The 19,488-nt window shown below is 36.2% G+C and overlaps 2 protein-coding genes across 7 annotated transcripts in view; both read left to right on the top strand.

The window, feature by feature from the left end:
* LOC128865742 (60S ribosomal protein L39) overlaps nucleotides 1-8,684 on the top strand; it is a 28,769-nt gene extending 20,085 nt beyond the window's left edge. Inside the window, exons 1-3 of one of the 2 annotated variants that reach the window (XM_054106058.1) lie at nucleotides 8,174-8,279; nucleotides 8,370-8,473; nucleotides 8,541-8,684. In XM_054106058.1, coding sequence (XP_053962033.1) covers nucleotides 8,277-8,279; nucleotides 8,370-8,473; nucleotides 8,541-8,589 — 156 coding nt within the window. In that variant the 5' untranslated portion in view covers nucleotides 8,174-8,276 and the 3' untranslated portion in view covers nucleotides 8,590-8,684. Of the gene's footprint in view, nucleotides 1-8,173; nucleotides 8,280-8,369; nucleotides 8,474-8,540 lie in introns of those variants that run through there. The other variant, XM_054106057.1, reaches the window with a different exon arrangement.
* Nucleotides 8,685-12,194: 3,510 nt separating this feature from the next.
* LOC128865740 (UDP-xylose and UDP-N-acetylglucosamine transporter) lies at nucleotides 12,195-18,991 on the top strand. Of its 5 annotated transcripts, none has more exons than XM_054106054.1 (6): nucleotides 12,195-12,295; nucleotides 15,952-16,049; nucleotides 17,150-17,366; nucleotides 17,424-17,555; nucleotides 17,831-18,013; nucleotides 18,096-18,991. In XM_054106054.1, exons 2-6 carry the CDS (start codon nucleotides 15,967-15,969, stop codon nucleotides 18,501-18,503), a joined length of 1,023 nt encoding a protein of 340 aa, XP_053962029.1. In that variant the 5' UTR covers nucleotides 12,195-12,295; nucleotides 15,952-15,966; the 3' UTR covers nucleotides 18,504-18,991. The 5 variants fall into 5 exon arrangements, with proteins under 5 accessions (XP_053962029.1, XP_053962027.1, XP_053962025.1 ...); XM_054106052.1 differs by having other exon boundaries at nucleotides 12,204-12,312; XM_054106050.1 differs by lacking the exon at nucleotides 12,195-12,295 and adding an exon at nucleotides 12,355-12,423.
* Nucleotides 18,992-19,488: the final 497 nt, after the last annotated feature.

Genomic DNA, 19,488 nt, shown 5'->3' on the forward strand with positions numbered 1-19,488 from the left:
GCCAATGGCGTTTAGAGTGAGAATTGTGTGTAATTTTTACTTGATAGCTCGAACTTCTATTACTCGAATATCTTGATAACTCGAACAGAATATTTGGCGCCAGCTTTGATAAGTCGAATTTCCGGGGGAATCCCCTTATTACGTGTTGCTTATTTTATAGCAAACAGATGCCAGCAGTTGGGTCGCTGCACTGTTTAAGTCCACAGGTATTTTATTAGTAGTTCTTACGTGAAAATAAAATCTGTTGACATGTCATCAAAACGTTGTTTAAAAACTTTATCTATTGATGAAAAATTTAAACTAATAAAGGAAGTAGAAATGGGTGCGCGAAAAAAAGATGTAGCTGTAAAGTATGCTATTCCGGCAAATACAGTGTCAGCTATTTTAAAAAATAAACAAACGGTTATTACTGCAATCGAAAGTGGTGGAGCAAGTGGGAGTTTAAAGAGACTAAAAAAGCCAACATACGTAAATGTGGACAAAGCAGTTTTAGAATGGTTTAAATCGGCAAGAACACGGAATTTGCCTATATCCGGAGGATTACTTAAAGAAAAAGCATTGGAATTTAGTCAAAAATTAGAACAACCGAATTTCAAGGCAAGCACTGGTTGGCTCGATAATTGGAAACGAAGGTATGTACATTCATAAAATAAATGTGCAAGCTGGCACCTAAAGTTATTTTTTTTCTAAGATCTGGTATATGTCATAAAAAGGCGTGTGGTGAGAGTAATGATGTAAGCGAAGAAGACTTTATGAAATGGCAACGTGATGTTTTACCTCATTTATTAGAAGGTTACCAAGCACGGGACGTATTCAATATAGACGAGACGGGCTTATTCTTTAAATGTCTTCCAGATAACACCTTAACTTTTAAAAATCAGAAATGCCATGGAGGAAAGCACAGTAAACAGAGAGTTACGTTGATGATTGTCGCAAACATGGATGGATCAGAAAAATTTAAATTACTCTTGATAGGTAAAAGTAATCAACCCCGCTGTTTTAGAGGTGTTAAATGGTTACCTCTCGACTATAAAGCAAATTCAAAGGCGTGGATGACGGGACCCTTTTTTGAAGAATGGCTTCTTAACTTAGACAAACAATTTGGAAAAGCCGGAAGAAATACTCTACTTTTTATTGACAACTGCCCAGCCCATCCTAAAGACATCCAACAGAGATTAAAGTTTATCAAACTTGCATTTTTTTAAATCAAAAATCTTAACATTACATTAATGGACTGTGTTGATGAAATAACTAATGCATGGAATATCGATGTTAAGCCTGAAACCATCTCTAATTGTTTTAGAAAAGTCGGCTTCGGTCAATATTCTGAATGGGAGCAAGAAGATGACATTCCTTTGGTTTTCATAAGCGAACGCATAAAAGAGTAAAGGAGTAAGGAAGAAATTCAACTGCAGAATGAATATGAAGCTTGGCAAAATATCAAAGGTATAGAAGGTGTCACCTTTAATGATTTTATGCATGTGGATGACGATATTGTTACTTCAGAGTTTCCCACAGATGAAGATATTGTGGAGCTATTGGGATCTAAATCCGAATTTGAGCATGATAGCGAAAGTGATATAGAAGAGATTTGCAAGATGATATGCTGCAACCAGTTTCAAACGAGCTAGTTGCAAATTCGTTCAAGATTTTGCGGTCATATTTAAAAACCAATGAACATACAACCGATTCTCTGTACAATGGTTTAAATAATATTGAAGCTTTTTTTGAAGATCATAATAAAAAATCCTCTTGTCAATCCTAAATAACTGACTTTTTTACTTTAAACGAATGAAAGCTATACATCTATTCATGCAATGTTCTTAATTATGTATATATAATTTTAAAATATACACATACAATATTATATAGCAACTATACATAATTTGAAGCATGTACTGTTTTATCAATAAAATTGTTTACTAACCCTTGAGTTTCATGGATTGTTTTATTTTTCCATCAGGTTTTATTTTGTTTATGGATTTTTATGTACCTATGTATGTACATATGCATATTATATTTGATAATTCGAAATCTTGATAGCTCGATTTTTTTTTGTGGGATGTCATAGTTCGAGTTATCGAAGTTCGACTGTATATCGTATGTTTTAATGTTAGTGCATTTTTTTTAAGAAATGCTGGTCACAACAGCAAACAGTAATCTCAACTAGCCATGTTTTATTTAAACAATGCGTTTTTTTTTCATTTTATGCTGTTAAAAAGCACAATTTAGTTACCTGACATTGATAGGAAAACATGTTTCCATTTTAAAAAAAAACATTGTGGAAATTATCTTAGTAGAGAGGGTATTCTTGGTGAGTACTTACTTGCTCTCATATTCAAATCACACGCATATGGCAATGCGCACAGTATGACAAAGTACACAAAAATGATTAGAGAAAATTTTAATAATTTTTTAATTTTTCCGACCTTCTGTAATTTGGCACATAGTTTACCGCTATCGCATCGGACTCTTCGGTTAGACTTAAGGATTTGTATATACTTTTCCTTTCTTCTCCTACATATTTATCATATTCACTCCTATGCAGCTCATAATGTGATTCTCCGTCTACATATTTGCATAAAAAAGTTACATTCCACTTCGGATTAAAATTTAACAATGTTCTTTTATTTGAGGTCATGCTGAACCTAATGTTTTATATTTAATATTTTATTTATTTATTTATTTAATATATGGAAAATAACAATAAATTATTATTTTACAATAAAAAAGGAGCACTAGCTGCCAGGGCTTACGGCTCAATGATAATATTAATATTTTATTTAACTTTGTTTATCTAAATTAAAAATTAAAACAGAGTAATATATTACACATTTGACGTTCGCCGTTTCAAATTTTTAAATAGAATTTTCAGCACTTTCAATGCATCCACACCATACAAATACTCTTCATATTAGTGGTTTTTTATGCGACAATAATATGTAACTTACGGTCTCAAAAAATGTCGTCGAAAAGTGAAGAAATCACGAAAAAACTTATTTTATTTATGAAATGTCAAAACTTATGAGTAAGAGTTGCCGCAGTTGTTAAATGTGGAAATCAATTTTGGGCATTGCTGAATTTATTATTGATAATTAATATACATATATGTATATATAGTCTTGGTTGTTTATTTTTATATGCAGTTGTGCATGTCAGAGTGTATTGGATTTAGATGGACGAAATTAGTTGTCAATCACGTTCACTTTTTATGAAAAATAAAAGAAAAAATGGTATCATTCAGTAGCTAAAAATTCTGAAACATTTAACAAACTTCGGTAGCTGAAGAGTGTTTGCAGTTTTATAAAGTAATTTGCTAAACAATTTTAAAATCTGGATTTCTTAGCCCAATTTAAAAAACATCAATTTAAAAAAATAACCATTTAAGTAATCATAAGATAAGTGTGCATAATTTACAGATTCGTCAGTATATGCAGGGATCAATATTATTGAAGATTTAACTGTCATTGCTTTCCAATATGTCAGATTTTAGTTTAGTCTCAAATTAAATATTTTCAGAGGCCTTAATCTTCTTTACATCTAGCAATTAAAAAACAGTATTACGCGAACTTTTGAAATGTTTTATTGCATGTTTATTGTTGTTTATTACCTTAATTCATTATTATAATAGAAAGTGTAATATGTATTTAATTTAGTTATTGAAGGAAAATCTATCAAAAAAACCTAATTTTTTAGAAATTTTTTGATATGAAGTTAAAAGTTGGTATCCCTGGTAAGAATTCATGAATAATTGCTCTCTCATTCAGGATACAAACACAGACACAACTCGCTCAATTTTTCTGTGTCTTCTCTTCACCTAGCACTTTTAGCACGCAGAAGCACACGCTGTTGCAAGGTGCAAACGTGCTGAGTTTGCCCGTCACTAGTCTAGCTCATATAACGGTAGGCTCAGGAAACTAGCTGTTTCGACGGGTTGGGTGCAGCCAGTTCTCCGTTACCGGAATGACTCGGGTTTTTCCCGACCAAGGGCTGCCGCCCCAGTAAACTAGCCCTGTCTAGTGTACCGCATCCTACCCCCAATCTTTCGTCACAGGAGCAACTCATTGCAACTAGTTTGCTCCAATCACTTCTCTTCCGGGGTGGCGTCGAACACAGCCCCGGACCAGAGATATTCTACTGCTGTATCTGCCACAAACGGCTCCACCCGAACTCCACCTCGGTTAGGTGTAACCAGTGCGACGGGTGGTGCCATCTTAAGACCTGCTCAGGCCTTAAGACACACAGGGAGTGGTCCACAAGGTATGTGGCCACGTGTTGCTCCCGCTCACAGGCGGCCCCCGCCTCTGCGGCTACACTGCCCTCAGTGCCGGCATGTCACACTGCCGCCACCAACAACACCTCAACGGTAAGGAGCCCTCACGAGCAACACAACTCCCTCTCTAACCCACAACCCTCCTGCTCCTACTCCAGTGCGGGGATAAACCAGCAGCTCTTGGTCCCCCGCACAGTCTGCTCCGTGTGTCAGACCGTAGTTCCTCGGAACTTGACAACTGTCCAATGCAATTCCTGCAGTGGCTGGTGTCATTTTCGGAGGTGCTCCGGCCTGCACACCACCCGTGAGTGGACACGCGACTACGTTGCCCCTGCTGCAGAGCTCTGCATCCGCAACCGCCCCCAGTGGCGCGGCCACCAGTCAACATCAGGCTACTACCAATTTTTTGGAACGCACAGCAGGACCAACGCAGACAACATCACGCATCCCTCACCCCCCGAGTTACGACGACACTCCCGCGAAGCTTCAAGCTTTTGCAACTAAACTGCAACGGACTCACGAGCAAGATTGACGAAATAGTCGACTTCATGAGTCGGTTTGGAATCAAGATAGCTGCGGTTCAGGAGACAAAACTGCACGCTAGCTCCCCCCTGATTACCAGGGACGGCTACAATGTGCATAGAAAAGACCGCGAGCGAGACAACGGTGGTGGCCTAGCGTTCATAGTCCACCATTCAGGCCAGTATCGTCTCATCGATGAAGGCATCGACCGCAGGGACAGCACCTTAGAATGTCAAGGTATAGCTGTCCGGTCAGGCGATGCCGAGCTCGAAATATATAATATTTACATACCCCCTGTCACCTGCTGCCCGGCAGGACATTTCCCTGATATTGGTGCGCTCATCAGGGGAGAAAACCGATTGGTAGTAGGTGACTTTAACGCGCATCACGATTTTGGCATTCAAGCCTGCCAAATGATCGTAGGGGACAGCAGATAGACGATTCGACGTTCAGCACTGTAAACGACGATGCCCCCACTAGGGTAGTGGGCAATTGTAGCTGCTCGCCTGACATAACAATTGCTAGCGCTGGTCTGATAAATAGCATAACCTGGCGACCTATGATATCGCTTGCATCAGACCACTTGCCCATTATCATCTCGATTGAGAGACCGGCCGACTTTGTTTCCGCGAATCACCGGTCATACATCAACTTTAACAAAGCTGATTGGACCAGATTCGCGGAATTTACTGAGGACATCTTCGCAGCCCTACCCACTCCCACCAACGTGCGCGCAGGCGATCACAGCCGCCGCGGCTCGCTTCATAGCCGCTGGACGGATCCGGGACTTACGCCCCAATTTCCCAGCAGAAGCAGCTGTTCTGGCGAATGAACGTGATCGCCTACGCCAGGCCGATCCCGGGGATCCTCGAATAAAGGAGGATCCGGCAACTGGTAACCCGACATAAGCGGACCAAATGGGTAGAACATCTGAAGTCCTGCAACTTCACCTCTGGTGTGAGCAAGCTGTGGTCCCTGTCGAACCCGACGAAGCACAACGACAAGGTGGATATCACCTTCAACGGTCGTACTTCGTCGGACCCGAAGAGATGCGCGAGCTATTTTAGCCGGCAATTTATACTGCATCCTCCGGTCGACAGATCCAAACGTTGTGCCACCAGACGGTTGCGCAAACTGCCATACAAGAGTGCACCGCTTACTTTCACCAGCGACGAGGTTCAGGGGGCCATCAAACATATGAAACCATCTAAAGCCATTGGTCCTGACGGACTAAACATGCTGATGTTGAAAAAGCTGGGTCCACTGGGAGTAGAATTCCTCTCTAAGGTCTTCAACCTGTCTATGGCCACTCTCATCATTCCTGATAAATGGAAATTAGGGAGAGTGGTCCCACTACTGAAGCCTGGGAAACCCGCCAACCAAGGGGAGTCTTATCGTCCGATAACTCTCCTTTCCCCAGTAGTGAAGACGCTTGAAGCCCTCCTACTCCCACTCCTCGCAGAACACCTGACTCCAGCCCCACATAAGCATGGTTTCCGTAGAGTGCACAGCACCACCACGGCACTCACCGTCATAAATACCCAGGTAAACTGTGGACTAAACCAAAACCGCCCCTGCGAGAGGACTGTCCTAGTAGCGTTGGACCTACAAAAGGCTTTCGATACAGTCAGCCACGCCACGCTACTAGATGACATTTTACAGTCGACACTCCCGCCAGGGCTGAAGAGGTGGCCCGCGAACTACCTGAGTGGTCGTCACTCGTCGGTAATATTTCGAGACCAAACCTCATAACAGAGAAAAATAAAGCAAGGAGTACCGCAGGGTGGTGTCCTTTCACCCTTGCTTTTTAATTTCTATATTTCGAAACTCCCCCAACCACCAGAGGGAGTCTCACTGGTCTCATACGCCGACGACTGCTCGATAATGGCGTCGGGCAATGACATTGATGGCCTATGCACCAAAGTAAACGACTACCTCGCCCTCCTTTCTCGCTTCTTCACTGCGAGAAACTTAAAACTTTCTCCCACTAAATCAACGGTGACCCTTTTTACCACCTGGACAAAGGAGGTCAAGCTGCAACTTCAGGTGCACGTCGATGATACCCCAATACCGACGGTAAATAACCCAAGAATTTTGGGAGTCACCTTTGACAGCTTGCTCTCCTTCTCAGCGCACATAACCGCTATTGCAACGAGTGTACAGAATCGCAACAAGGTCCTCAAGTCGCTCGCCGGCAGCACTTGGGGCAAAGACAAAGAAATGTTGCTGTCGACTTTCAAAGCAATAGGCCGACCGGTTCTCAACTATGCCGCGCCTGTCTGGTCGCCTGGAACCAGTGATACGCAGTGGACGAAGCTCCTGGCCGGCCAAAATACTGCCGTTAGGACCGCGACAGGATGTCTCCTGATATCCCCAATTCAACACCTGCATGACGAAGCTCACATGCTCCCCGTTAAGGAGCACAACAAAATGCTCGGCAAGCAGTTTCTGCTAGGGTGTCACCGTAGGCCTCACCCATGCAGACACCTGCTTGAGCCTGAGCCACCTCCCAGGCACATCAGGAGACACTTCCTCAACTACGTGGACGAGATCCAGGACAAAACAGACAGACCACTCTAGGATCAGACAGTGTACAGACAGGCCATTAACGACATTCATCGGGAGACCCTTACCACCTTCTTAAGCTCCCGACCTCCGAATGCCGTTATCGGAGTCCAACCACCACCTATTGCAGACGAAGATCTCCAGCTTCCCCGAGAGTCCCGCGTAACCTTGGCACAATTACATTCTGGATACTGTAGCAGGTTAAACTCCTACTTATACAGAATCGACCCCGATATACTAAACATATGTCCGGCATGTGAAGGCACCCCGCACGACGCTAACCACCTTTTCACATGCCCCATCAAACCCACTCATTTAACACCTCTCTCCCTCTGGACCCAACCCGTCAAAACAGCTAGTTTCCTGTGCCTACCGTTAGATGAACTAGACGACCGGTGATTACACTACACTGACAGGGCGAAGATACTGCTACAACAACAACGGGTGGTGTGCAGAGGGAGAGAGGTGTTAGATGAGTGGGTTTGATGGGGCATGTGAAAAGGTGGTTAGTGTCGTGCAGGGTGCCTTCACATGCCGGACATATGTTTAGTATATTGTCGATTCTGGATAAGTAGGGATTTAACCTGCTACAGCTCCTCATAAAAAATATCTGCCGTTCGGAATCGCCTTGAAACCGTAGGACCCTCCATTTGTGGAACAACATCAAGACGCACGCCGCAAATAGGAGGAGGAGCTCGTTCAAACACCCAAAAAGGGTGTAAGCGCCATATACATATATAGTGAGATTTAAAATGTCTGAATTATCCTCATATATGTCGCACACGCAAAAATATTTCGCAGAACATGGAAAAATATTTATTATCTGGCAACGCTAAGTTATCGATGAAAATGTTATAAAGTTTGCCATTCCTACGAAATTACGTTCTTTTATTGCTAGCGAAGCAAAGTAGATAGAATGGTAAATTGTTAATCCATTTAAATTTGTCGCATCATTGCTATTTTATAAAGAAAAATTGTGTATTTATGTTAACAATTTCTATTATTACAGGCGGCGCATAAATCTTTCAGGATTAAACAAAAACTTGCTAAAAAACTGAAGCAGAACCGCTCGGTTCCCCAGTGGATACGTTTACGTACTGGGAATACTATCAGGTAAAGCTCATCCTATGCTATTTTATTAAATTTATAATTTAATCTGTTCTGTTCTTTGTTTTGTTAGGTATAATGCAAAGAGGCGTCACTGGAGGCGCACAAAGTTGAAGCTGTAAACTTATAATTGCACTCCGTCGTAAACTGTTTGCGCTTGTGTAATTTATAATATAACGCTGATGCTTCAATAAATATATATATCTATAAACTCAAATATTGTCATGAATTCATTCTTGAAAATTCCAAAGGCAGCTTTGTGTTAATTCTTATTGAATGGGAACTGTCGAATATAATGGAAAATACAGACCAATACAATCGTAAAGTGAAATATCTGTTACATCTAATGTGAAAGTAAAAAATACCTTTTAACACGTTGAATGCCATGTGAGTCCAGGTTGGTCTCACAGTGCGAAGAGACTTTCAGGCCTCGTGGTGACACTTGGTCTCGCGGTATAATGTGTGAGATTTTGGTTTATGCTGATGCAGCTGCTTCATAGAGGCTATTAGTAGTAGTGTATTCACGACATACTAGAGCCATTGCATTGTTTATGCTGCTTGGCCTATGGGTACGAAACTAATGTGGCATCATATGGCCTATTCAAAAAGTGATTAAAATTAACGGATTTTTTTACTCGACGCGAAAGGGTACAAGTGTTTCATCGATACAGACATATTCAGATGGAATAATATGTTTTTCTATTAATGGTGAAAGCTTATGTAACCTATTTTCTGTCAGATCCTCATTATTGTTGAAATGCAGCATTTTCAGCAATAATTGAGAACGATTTCTTGGCATTATGCTATGCAAGCAATTCTGATAAATCGACTTTTTCTGCCAATATGATTGCAATGAAGGATATGGGCACAACCCCATCCAGATGATTATACCGATAAGTTTTTCAATTTCATTACGATTAGTTGGTGTCCATTTTTGAATACGGGAATTCGGCAAAGAGTCTTTCTGGGTGCATTGAGAAGCATAGCGATTTGTTTCCAGTACCTAAACACAAACAATTTTAGATATTGAATGTATCGTTATTTACAAACAATTTGAAGAAGTCCACTGGCTCTTTATTGTAAATATCGTATAGCTTACTTTGAAAGCCAGAAGACTCTTCGGTGAAAGAAAAAGTTTTAAATTTGTTTCCATCTGCAGGATACCAGTCAAAGGTACTCCTTTCGTTTGTGAGAGATCTGTTTGCTATATTTTCAGATAAATTTACTTCTTCATTTTCTTCGGAATCGGGAAAATTGCAAATTTTTAATAACTCTCGAAAACGTTTGATCAATAGCGTCCATTTCGCGTCTTGAAGTTGATGGTTCATCCCCAGGATTTACTTCTGCTCTTTTTTTACGAGGAGGTGGTTCGCTATATTCACTACAGTCGGAATCACTTGAGCTTGGTTGATATTCATCCGATGTATCATTATTAGCAAACGTATCACTCCTCTCATTTTCCTCATCGGACATAAGTTCTTGCCATAGCGCAAGTGTGTGCTCTGGTTTTTTTTCATAAGACGAATTTTTTTTTACTTTTTCACCGACGCACACAGAATCACTAACTAATTATTCAGCCAAACAATTTGAAATCAAAATAAACGCTAAAGCTTGCAAGCTAAAACATGATCAAAACGGTTTAAAGTGCAAAGAAGAATGTGTAGTGACACGTTGTTCTCATGTGGCACAGAAGTTCTAACGGTCAATGTGAGTCCAACGTGTCACCATAAACAAAAAGTACCGCTATTTATCGAATATTACATATATTTTAAGAAAAATCGGATATTCAGAATTGTTGAACAAATTCTATTGAATTATGTAAAAAAAAAAATCGTGGCCGGACGAACCCCATTTTTTTTGTTGTATTAACACGTTGATATAATATTGAATGTTTTTGCGAGAATACATGTGAGGGAAATATAATCAAAGCAGTATGATTGAAAAAGTTGAACTTGGAGATGGACTTTCCTCTATATTTTTACTAAAGTTGGCATTTTTTTTAAAATTAGATCTAATGACTTTACTTCTAATGGATTTCTCTAAAACGAGTTTGCCCATATTATTTCTATTTACGGAACAACGTAACGTATTTTTCTATGTGTATGTAGGTGCACATCCAAACAAAACTAATTCCTGTGCCTGAAGTCGTGGTATGTACATATATAAATAAATAAAAAAAAACACCAGTCTAACGGTTAGACGCGATAGAAGTGAAACCTTCCGTAAAACAAACTGAGAGAGAATAAGACGAAAGCAGCATTAGGAGCAAGATAATTATAGGTTCATTATAATATCGCTATAAAGTTCATATTTTATTTTCTTCATTTTATTATTATTCATCCTCAATGTTTTCAATTTCAACAAATGATACGAGTGGCTTATGATAGCTAAAATATGATACAAATGCTTTGGTTTCGATGTTGTCAACATGTCTTTGAAATACCGCGTCAATGGTTGTTTTTGATCGTGTTGTCGATTCAGTGCGATTGTTACACATTTTTAAATTTAATGGTGTATTGAGAACGTCAATTAAAGGAACCGCTGTGTCCAATGCAAAATTTACGTTAAAATCGCCACTTAAAATCATTGGAACTTTATTGTAATCTTTTCTAAGTATCCGCGATACTTCTGGTGTATACTTTATTAAATTTTCGTGAATGAATTCCGTGATGCTATTTATTGATTTTTTTTTTCTGTCGATATTCACGACACTTTTCTGCATTATTTTTCGGCATAATTGCGGTAAATATTTAAAAATTAAAATATTTACGAATATAAAAATACACACGCGGTTGCTATTATGAGCGTCCCCACAAAACCTGCGTGACCGAAACTCTAACACAATTACATTTTTTTGAATGTTACAAACACATATGCACGCAGGTTTTGCTGGGGCGTGACCGAAACTCTAACACAATTACACATATGCACTCGTATTTGTTTGAAAATCGACTTTTTTTCTCCGTCACCTTTGGAAAATGTGTAAACAGTAAGCAAACTTTATTCATATATTTTTCCTCATTTTTGCATTAGTAAAATTAAACAAACGCCGTAGCCGAATGGGTTGGTGCGTGACTACTATTCAGAATTCACAGAGAGAACGTCAGTTCGAATCTCGGTGAAAACACCAAAATTAAGGAAAACTATTTTTCTAATAGCGCTCACCCCTCAGTAGGCAATGGCAAAACACCGAGTGTATTCTGCCATGAAAAAAAGCTCCTCATAAACATATCATAAAATAAAAAAATAAAATAACTGTATAAAAAAAAATTTTTTCTTGTGATTCGAACCAAGGATTTTGGATCGGAAGCTCACATTGCTAGCCGCTCGGCTATCGCGCCATGCTGTCGGCGCTGGCCTAAAAGTTATTTAGTTCGTCGCTACGTGTATATGTAATATTCGTAGCCAAGAGTGTCGCTTTTTTCGTTTCACTTTTTCTCAAATCACTCCCAACGATTCTAAAGAAGTTTTCACTTCAAAAAACTAGAAAATAACAGTAAAATGAAACTTCTAATTTAAGGTTGCTAAGATATCTAGTAGTTCAGCTGTAATGTTTTGAAAATTAGTAAAATCGGCAGTAATTGTATTTGAAAGAAATACTGAGTTACATTTACCAACTGGAATACAATCAGCTTTGTGGTGGTGATATTGTACAATGGTGGTATAATAGTTAATTATACATGAATCCACCATAGTGTGAAAAACTATAATATGTTGAAGAAATTTTAAAATATGGCAACACAAAATAATTAAGAGAAATAAGATGACAGTGCTTCAATGTTATGTATATTTCAGAACAATTTTATTTTCAAAGTGATTTTGCTATAGGTAGTGTGGTAAATTAGGTTTGTAAGATAATACATTGTTATTTGATTTTTTTTGAGATTAATTTGTGCTTATTCATGCAAGTGGTGGCGAAATTGTTTTTGTGCTTAAACCTCTTGGCGCATCCTTTAGTATGCAGTTACATATATTATATTATATGATAACTAGTTATTTTTTAGTATGAAGCATGGTAAAGGTAAAATAAGTACGTTAGCAATTGCGGGCGGCCGGTGATTGATAATAAAAGTGAAATAAATAAATTTGCAATCGCCGAACGTTTGGTTACTGATGTTAAAAACAACTTTCAGCACCTGTAGAGGGTCGTGCTTAAAGTTCCCGGCACAGTCTGTCAAAGACAATGCGGGCAAATGGGCAAAGCGGTGTCTTTTCTACGCTTTTGCTTAACTTTTTAAATTCGAAACTACCCAAACCATCAAAGGTGACCAAAGATCAAAAACAATTCATTACTCTAAGCATTTTCGTTTCACTGCATAGATCTTTACCTGAGTCAGACTTTATTTTGGACATATGCGAAACAGGCCGGACTAGATTTAGACGTAGTGGTCTTTGTTACATCAAATCTGATTGTATATAACCTTCGAAAGTTATAAGGGTTATCTTATGCAGCTTGCTTCGCATACATCTTAGCATAAGCTAAGATATATAGTTGTAAAATCGATAGTCGGCATGTACTGCCCCTTGAGGATTGGTAGAGGGGGTATTCTACTTTCTAAAAGTGAAAACCTCACTTCAGGGCGTTTATAGTTTTTAAGTTATTTGATTTCAAAATTTGTAAAATTGACCAACAATCCTCCTATTTTGGTTATTTCAACAAGCCGAAGTGCTGCCAGACATCGTATAAACAATTTTAGAAGATAATAAATGAATAAAAATACCAAATTTTACAAATTATTTCTATATTATATACGTCTATTCATATATATATATATATATATATATATACAGTGAAATTCCTTATAACCGGACACTCACCGTCGCAGTGTTTTTGTCCGGCTATGGGAGATGTCCGCTTATAAGGGATGAAGTCACAAAATATATACCACACATATGAATTATATTGTACATAGTTTATTTAAGAAATTTTTGGAAGTAAAGAATATTTGCATACTTTAGTATTACATATAAATACGTATATGTACATATAGCGATTAAGTACAATACATTGTACAAGTCTTTACATTTCAATACTAGTTTGATTGAAAAAATTAGGTAATGCTTGATTGCTTTAATTTAAAATGTTCATTTTCAAAGTGACTCTCGATATTTTTAATGTGCTGAAAAGCTACATAGTCATTTTTTGCATATTGTTTCAAGCCCGCAACAAGTTTTAAAGCCTCATCCTATGATGTTATAGGCTCACTTATTTCTTCTGAAAATTCATCTTCTGAATCACTTATGTCCATAGTATCATCTTGTTGGTCAAATTGAACTTCTATATTGTTGTCCTCAGTGAAAACATTTTGATCCATTTGGAGAAAACCTTTGAACGCAACCATTCGCATGCAACTGACTTAACAAACTGAATGGAAAACTACTCTTAATTTAAAACACAGGACTTGAATGAGTGTATACATGTTAAAAGGGGAATCACCTGTTTCATTTTTATAATGAACAACAAAGCTTGCTTGTGATATTTTTGAATTTTGTCCGTTTATGAGAAATTTTTTTATGAAAATGGTTTGAAATACCTTGTCCGCGTCCGGTTATTAGAGTGTCCGTTTATTAGGATGATATTTGTATGAAAAAATGAATGAAAAACCTGTGTGCCCAAAATTTGTCCGGTTATTGGAGCTGTCCGGTTATAAGGACTGTCCGTAATGGGGAATTTCACTGTATATAGGTATATTTATGGATATATATATATATTTATATACATATATATATTAATGCTTGATTTTCAGTAAAGTACAATCAAACGTATGCATTTTGAGTTTACAGATTTGTATTTGGTGGGTGTATTTAGATTTGTATTCAAACAAAAACAAAGTTATTTATTAATATTTCATACATATATATGTTGTATTTGAAAAAATACCACATATTAATATTTGATATATATATATGTATATTTATACATATATTTTATTTTAAACAAAAATACGTCATAAATATTTAATATATATATATTTTATTAAAAAACAAAAATAGCACCGCAGGCGAAAATTTGGAATAAAAAATCGCGCTATTTTTAATTTCAAATTTTCACTATATTATGAATTTATGATATATATTTATACATATATATATTTTACTAAAAAAAAAAATAGCGCCGCATTATATTATGAACACATTATATTATATTAAATATCTATATATAAAAAAGAATAATTAAAAAAATTTGCGTAAAACTTGTCTCTGCGTAGGCGGCCTTCGGCCGTACTTCAAAAAAATAACCCTTAATACTGGTAGCACTCCATTCAGCCCTGCTTTTCAGTTATTGTTAATTTTGCTGGCGCGTCAAGAGCTTGCAAGTTATAAATGCAATTTAAATTGTTAATTTATGGTATATATAATAAAAAGTGTTAGAAACGTGTGTGTATGTTAATGTAGTTTGAATAATTATTAAAATAAATGTGATAAGTGCACTTATTGTATCAAAATTTGGTGAAGGTAAAAGAGAAATTTTATCAACAAATAACTTAAAAACTATTATTAACTGAATAGTGTTAGTGCTAGTTTTAGCAAAATAAGCACGAAATCAACATCTCCTGTGAATTTCATTGGAAAATTCGTAATATTTCTCTCAAAACAAGTGAGGGGGCAGTGCAAGGAGTCCTAACCGTTTCATTTTTGCAATAAGCAATACGAACAAACTGTTTAATTTAGTGTTGTAAGGAAGAAAGGAATTTGAGAAATGTGTTTTTACGTAATAAGAGTATCGATACAAAAATAAAAGTGTATACTTAATTCCACGGCATAGGTACGGTAAACAGAGCTAGTTGGAAAAATATTTCGATTTTCAGAGAATTTTGCTTACTTTATTAATTCTGTTAAGTATTTGACTGAATAATCAGGATGTAGGGGAATTCCCCTCGCATAGATGTTGCCTGCGCAATTATCAAAATCTTGTTTCTATTTTAATATCTCATTTCATGTTCGGCGAACTGTTATCGAAACCTTATTTTTACAAATGGAAAAGTAAACTAACATCGTTTTACTTTACCGGTTTTACGTTACCGGAACGACTCGGATTTATATCCGGCCAAGGACTTTCACTTCAGCAGCATTCCCCGTCCATATATGGGGAATGTTTATGCTGACACAACAACAACAACATTAAACTTTATATTATTTTTGATAACTGAATTTAAAAATAAAACACTTTTCAGAACACAACCCTACTTAAGGTTTTACCGCGATCACACTATTCAGCAAAGAGGAAATGAGAGTGGTAGTCGTCGAAACGGCAACCATTAGTTCTCTAGGGTTAAATCAATTTTGTTCTCTTTCATTTTTACTTTCCCTTAAAGATATTTAATACTTCGAACGTGATACCAAAACGATTTTGGAATAGAAGCATAGTTTCAAAGGTTTTATTGCATTTAACTAAACGGTACAAATACATTCAGAGATAATTGCTTAATTCTTTATAAGATTCATAATACCATTTTGTTTCATCGTATTATAAATATTTCCAGATTCCTAGACAGAAAATGAATTTCAAAGCATTTACGGCAGTCATATGCGTCTTCGTTGGATGCTGTAGTAACGTTATATTTTTGGAATACCTCGTAAAGTAAGTTATGGTTTAGCGCTATTTAAAAGCGTATAGTACGAAAAAATGGGGAAAATAGAGTAAATTACTAAGTTAATGCTCTTACAAAAGTTAGTATTTAGGTAGGCTCCATTCTGACTATGATCATGAGCAGAATTCGAATTTTAATAACCCGATAAACTAATTCAATTTCTACATATCGCACAATTCTTTGCCTTCGAAGTCCAATTTAACTAATTTTTGGGCCCAGATATATGTATATATATATATATATATATATATTTTAGCTTTATTCATAAAAATCAAATTACTCGCTGAATCATATTGCATTCGGGATTTGTAATTCACATATAGAGTTTTTAAGCATTTAAAATATTATAATTAAAATCTTAGCCTTGATTGTGACATATACTTTAATGATTATTGATCTTTAACCGATCATCATTTAATCAAATCTACATATTTATAATGACCATAAGCGCCAACTTGGAACTCTAGGAATTGATGACAAGGAAGTGTTAAACTTGGTTTGGACTGAATTTCACATAACCGAGCTCATTTTATTAAAATTTAATACGGGATGACAGTTAATTTTTGGAATCACACAAACTCATAGACAATGAGAGGCATAGCTTGTAAAATCAAAAGTACGGACGAAAATTTAAATCCAATATATAAAAAGTGGGCTGGTTAGCGTGGATTACCGAAGGAAATTTTCAAATAACGTAAACGCGATACAAAAATTTGGAAGCCATTGAATTTAGATTGGAGCCTTCTAATTTCAATGGCTTCCAAATACGTAAATTTAATTATCAAAACCTTTGTCTTAGTTTTGAAAGTCCGTTGTCACTTTAACTAAGCTCCAGTCTAGAAAGTAATTGGTTCATAATAAATATTTTACTTCCAAATATATGATCATTGAAAGAAAAGCCTCCTACTTGTCAATTATCACATTTTTGTAATTTGTGTTCTTTAATTAATAAACATGCTCTACGAAAATACGGAGTGATTTATTGCTTGGTACGACAGAGTAGTTTTTGATCGGCGAGAGTCGCGAAATGTGCTTAATGATTTCGTTCAATAATAAATTTACTTATATATACTCAATATTTATATTTTAGAGAGGACCCTGGATCTGGGAATCTGATAACGTTTTCACAGTTTCTTTTTATTGCTATTGAAGGGCTGGTGCATACAATTGCGTCTCGTAATTTGAAGCCGAAAATACCACTGCGTAATTATACGCTCTTAGTAGTTATGTTTTTTGTGACAAGCGTAGTCAATAACTTCGCGTTTGATTTCAACATACCAATGCCTTTACACATGATATTTAGAGCGGTGAGTTGAAAATAAATTACATTGAATTCTCATATATCTTAATACTTCTATTAATAGGGATCTCTTATTGCTAATATGATAATGGGCATTCTTATTTTGAAAAAGAGATATATTTTCTCCAAATATTTATCAGTTTTTATGATAACAGCCGGGATTATATTATGTACAATTATATCGGGAAGTAATGTGGTAAGTAGAATTCGTATTTGTATTAAAATCCTTATATAGTAAATGCCACTATAAATTTTAAGGTAACATAAAATAAATATTACTTGATGACCGCCATAGCTGAATGGGATTGTAACTACCATTCGACTGAAGTGCTATCTCATTGTCTATTTTAGTATAAATGGCAAAATAATAATAATATTTATTAAATCATGGAGTTGAAATATTATTATTGAAATAATTCTGGCCTTTTGTTATATTCTTTTTCTTATTTGAAACTTTTCCCATTTGCACAGAAAAATGCCTCCGCGTTTTCGCCAATAGACAGCGGAACTGCCGCATATTCGGATTTCTTCATATGGATTATTGGCATTGGTCTACTTTCTATAGCTCTTTTTATATCGGCTTATATGGGCATTTGCCAGGAAACTCTTTACAAAAGATTTGGAAAACATCCGGAAGAGGCACTTTTATACACGGTAAAAATTGTTCAAAAAAGTTAACTTAAAGGAGCGAGGTTTCAAACACATAAAAACTTTTTTTTTTTCTTTCAATTTTCAGCATCTGATCCCGTTACCCGGTTTTTTCTTGATATATAAAAATATATGGGAGCACTTGAGCATAGCAATTGCAAGTGAACCAATGACTTTACCAGTAATTTCATTAATTGGGTTGAAACTTCAAATTCCTCAAATGATGTTTTATTTAATTTGTAATATTATTACGCAGTATCTTTGTATTAGCTCGGTGTATGTCTTGACAACTGAGTGTGCTTCGTTAACAGTTACACTTGTGGTAACTTTAAGAAAATTTGTATCCTTACTATTTTCTATAGTATACTTTAAAAATCCGTTTACTATTTATCACTGGATTGGGACAGGACTAGTTTTTTTCGGGACAATCGTTTTTACAGAAGTAGTTCCACGAATTACTGAGCATATACAAATGCAGAAGCATAAAAAGCAATAATTATATCATTGATTTGCATGTATATAAATATATAATGTAAATATTTTGTTTACTACAGTTGAGTATAAGTAGACAATTTTTTATAAACTAATGTGTTTTCTTTTCTCGCAATAATTTCACATTTATTCTGCCCGACGCCGGTGCTGTCAAGTTTTCATTTTCTTTTCTCAAAGTGTTGTACTCTGATCAGGCGAATATTGGCATTTTCTACCATCTACGATAAGCGATAAGCGAGAGTGCGCGTTGTTTAGCTGGTTTTCGGATATCTGTTCACAAAAATTCATCAAAATAATGTGCGACAACTTTGTTACAAGAAAATGACAGTCAATCGTTCATTTGTTAAATCTTTCTTGTTCTATTTTCATTTGACAATATTTTCGCAATGAGGCGACAATTTTTTCGGGAACAGAAAGCGCTATTAGTTATTTGTGTGAAGTATGCTCTAAAACAATGTTAATAAATTGACAAAGTCTATTGGGATAATTGAATTGTTTTTTTTTTTTGCATGGATAACATATTTCTTATTACAATATAACTGCGTATACACAAAAGAATCGTGTTAAACCATATCTTAAATTGTTTCTCAAGGTAATATGATGCTGTTCAGTGTGAGTAAAACAAATTATCCAAATAAATATAATTTATTTGTTTTATAATATTACTAAGTTGTATCTACAAAAATTTAATAACTGTCTAGAGAAATTCTTATGGTTAGATTTTGCATAAAAAACGACAAAAAAACATTCAATGCTAGAAACTAACTTTTTTGGACTATAAAAACAACTTCAAAATATGTACGTTATTTGTGTTTTTGTCATACGCAAGTCATTCTGCTTGCCAATTGTTTCTTACGTAAATTAGAGGTGTCTAAATCTAGAAGATTTTCAAGTTCTTTCGATTTTTGTTCATTAGGTTATTTTTTGGTTCTGTAACTATTTAAATATGAAATTTTAATCTAGTCGGTTTAGGTGTAATCTTCCAATGA

This window comes from Anastrepha ludens, chromosome 6, assembly GCF_028408465.1.
Source record: "Anastrepha ludens isolate Willacy chromosome 6, idAnaLude1.1, whole genome shotgun sequence".
Taxonomy (NCBI): Eukaryota; Metazoa; Arthropoda; class Insecta; order Diptera; family Tephritidae; genus Anastrepha; species Anastrepha ludens.

Bases quoted from the DNA above. Each gene is read 5' to 3' on its own strand.
- LOC128865740 (XM_054106049.1), top strand. From the start codon at position 12,651: ATGCGGGCAAATGGGCAAAGCGGTGTCTTTTCTACGCTTTTGCTTAAC. The intron at 12,732-15,951 runs GTGACCAAAGAT...AAATATTTCCAG, and splicing joins AACTACCCAAACCATCAAAG to ATTCCTAGACAGAAAATGAA. The intron at 18,014-18,095 runs GTAAAAATTGTT...TTCAATTTTCAG, and splicing joins AAGAGGCACTTTTATACACG to CATCTGATCCCGTTACCCGG.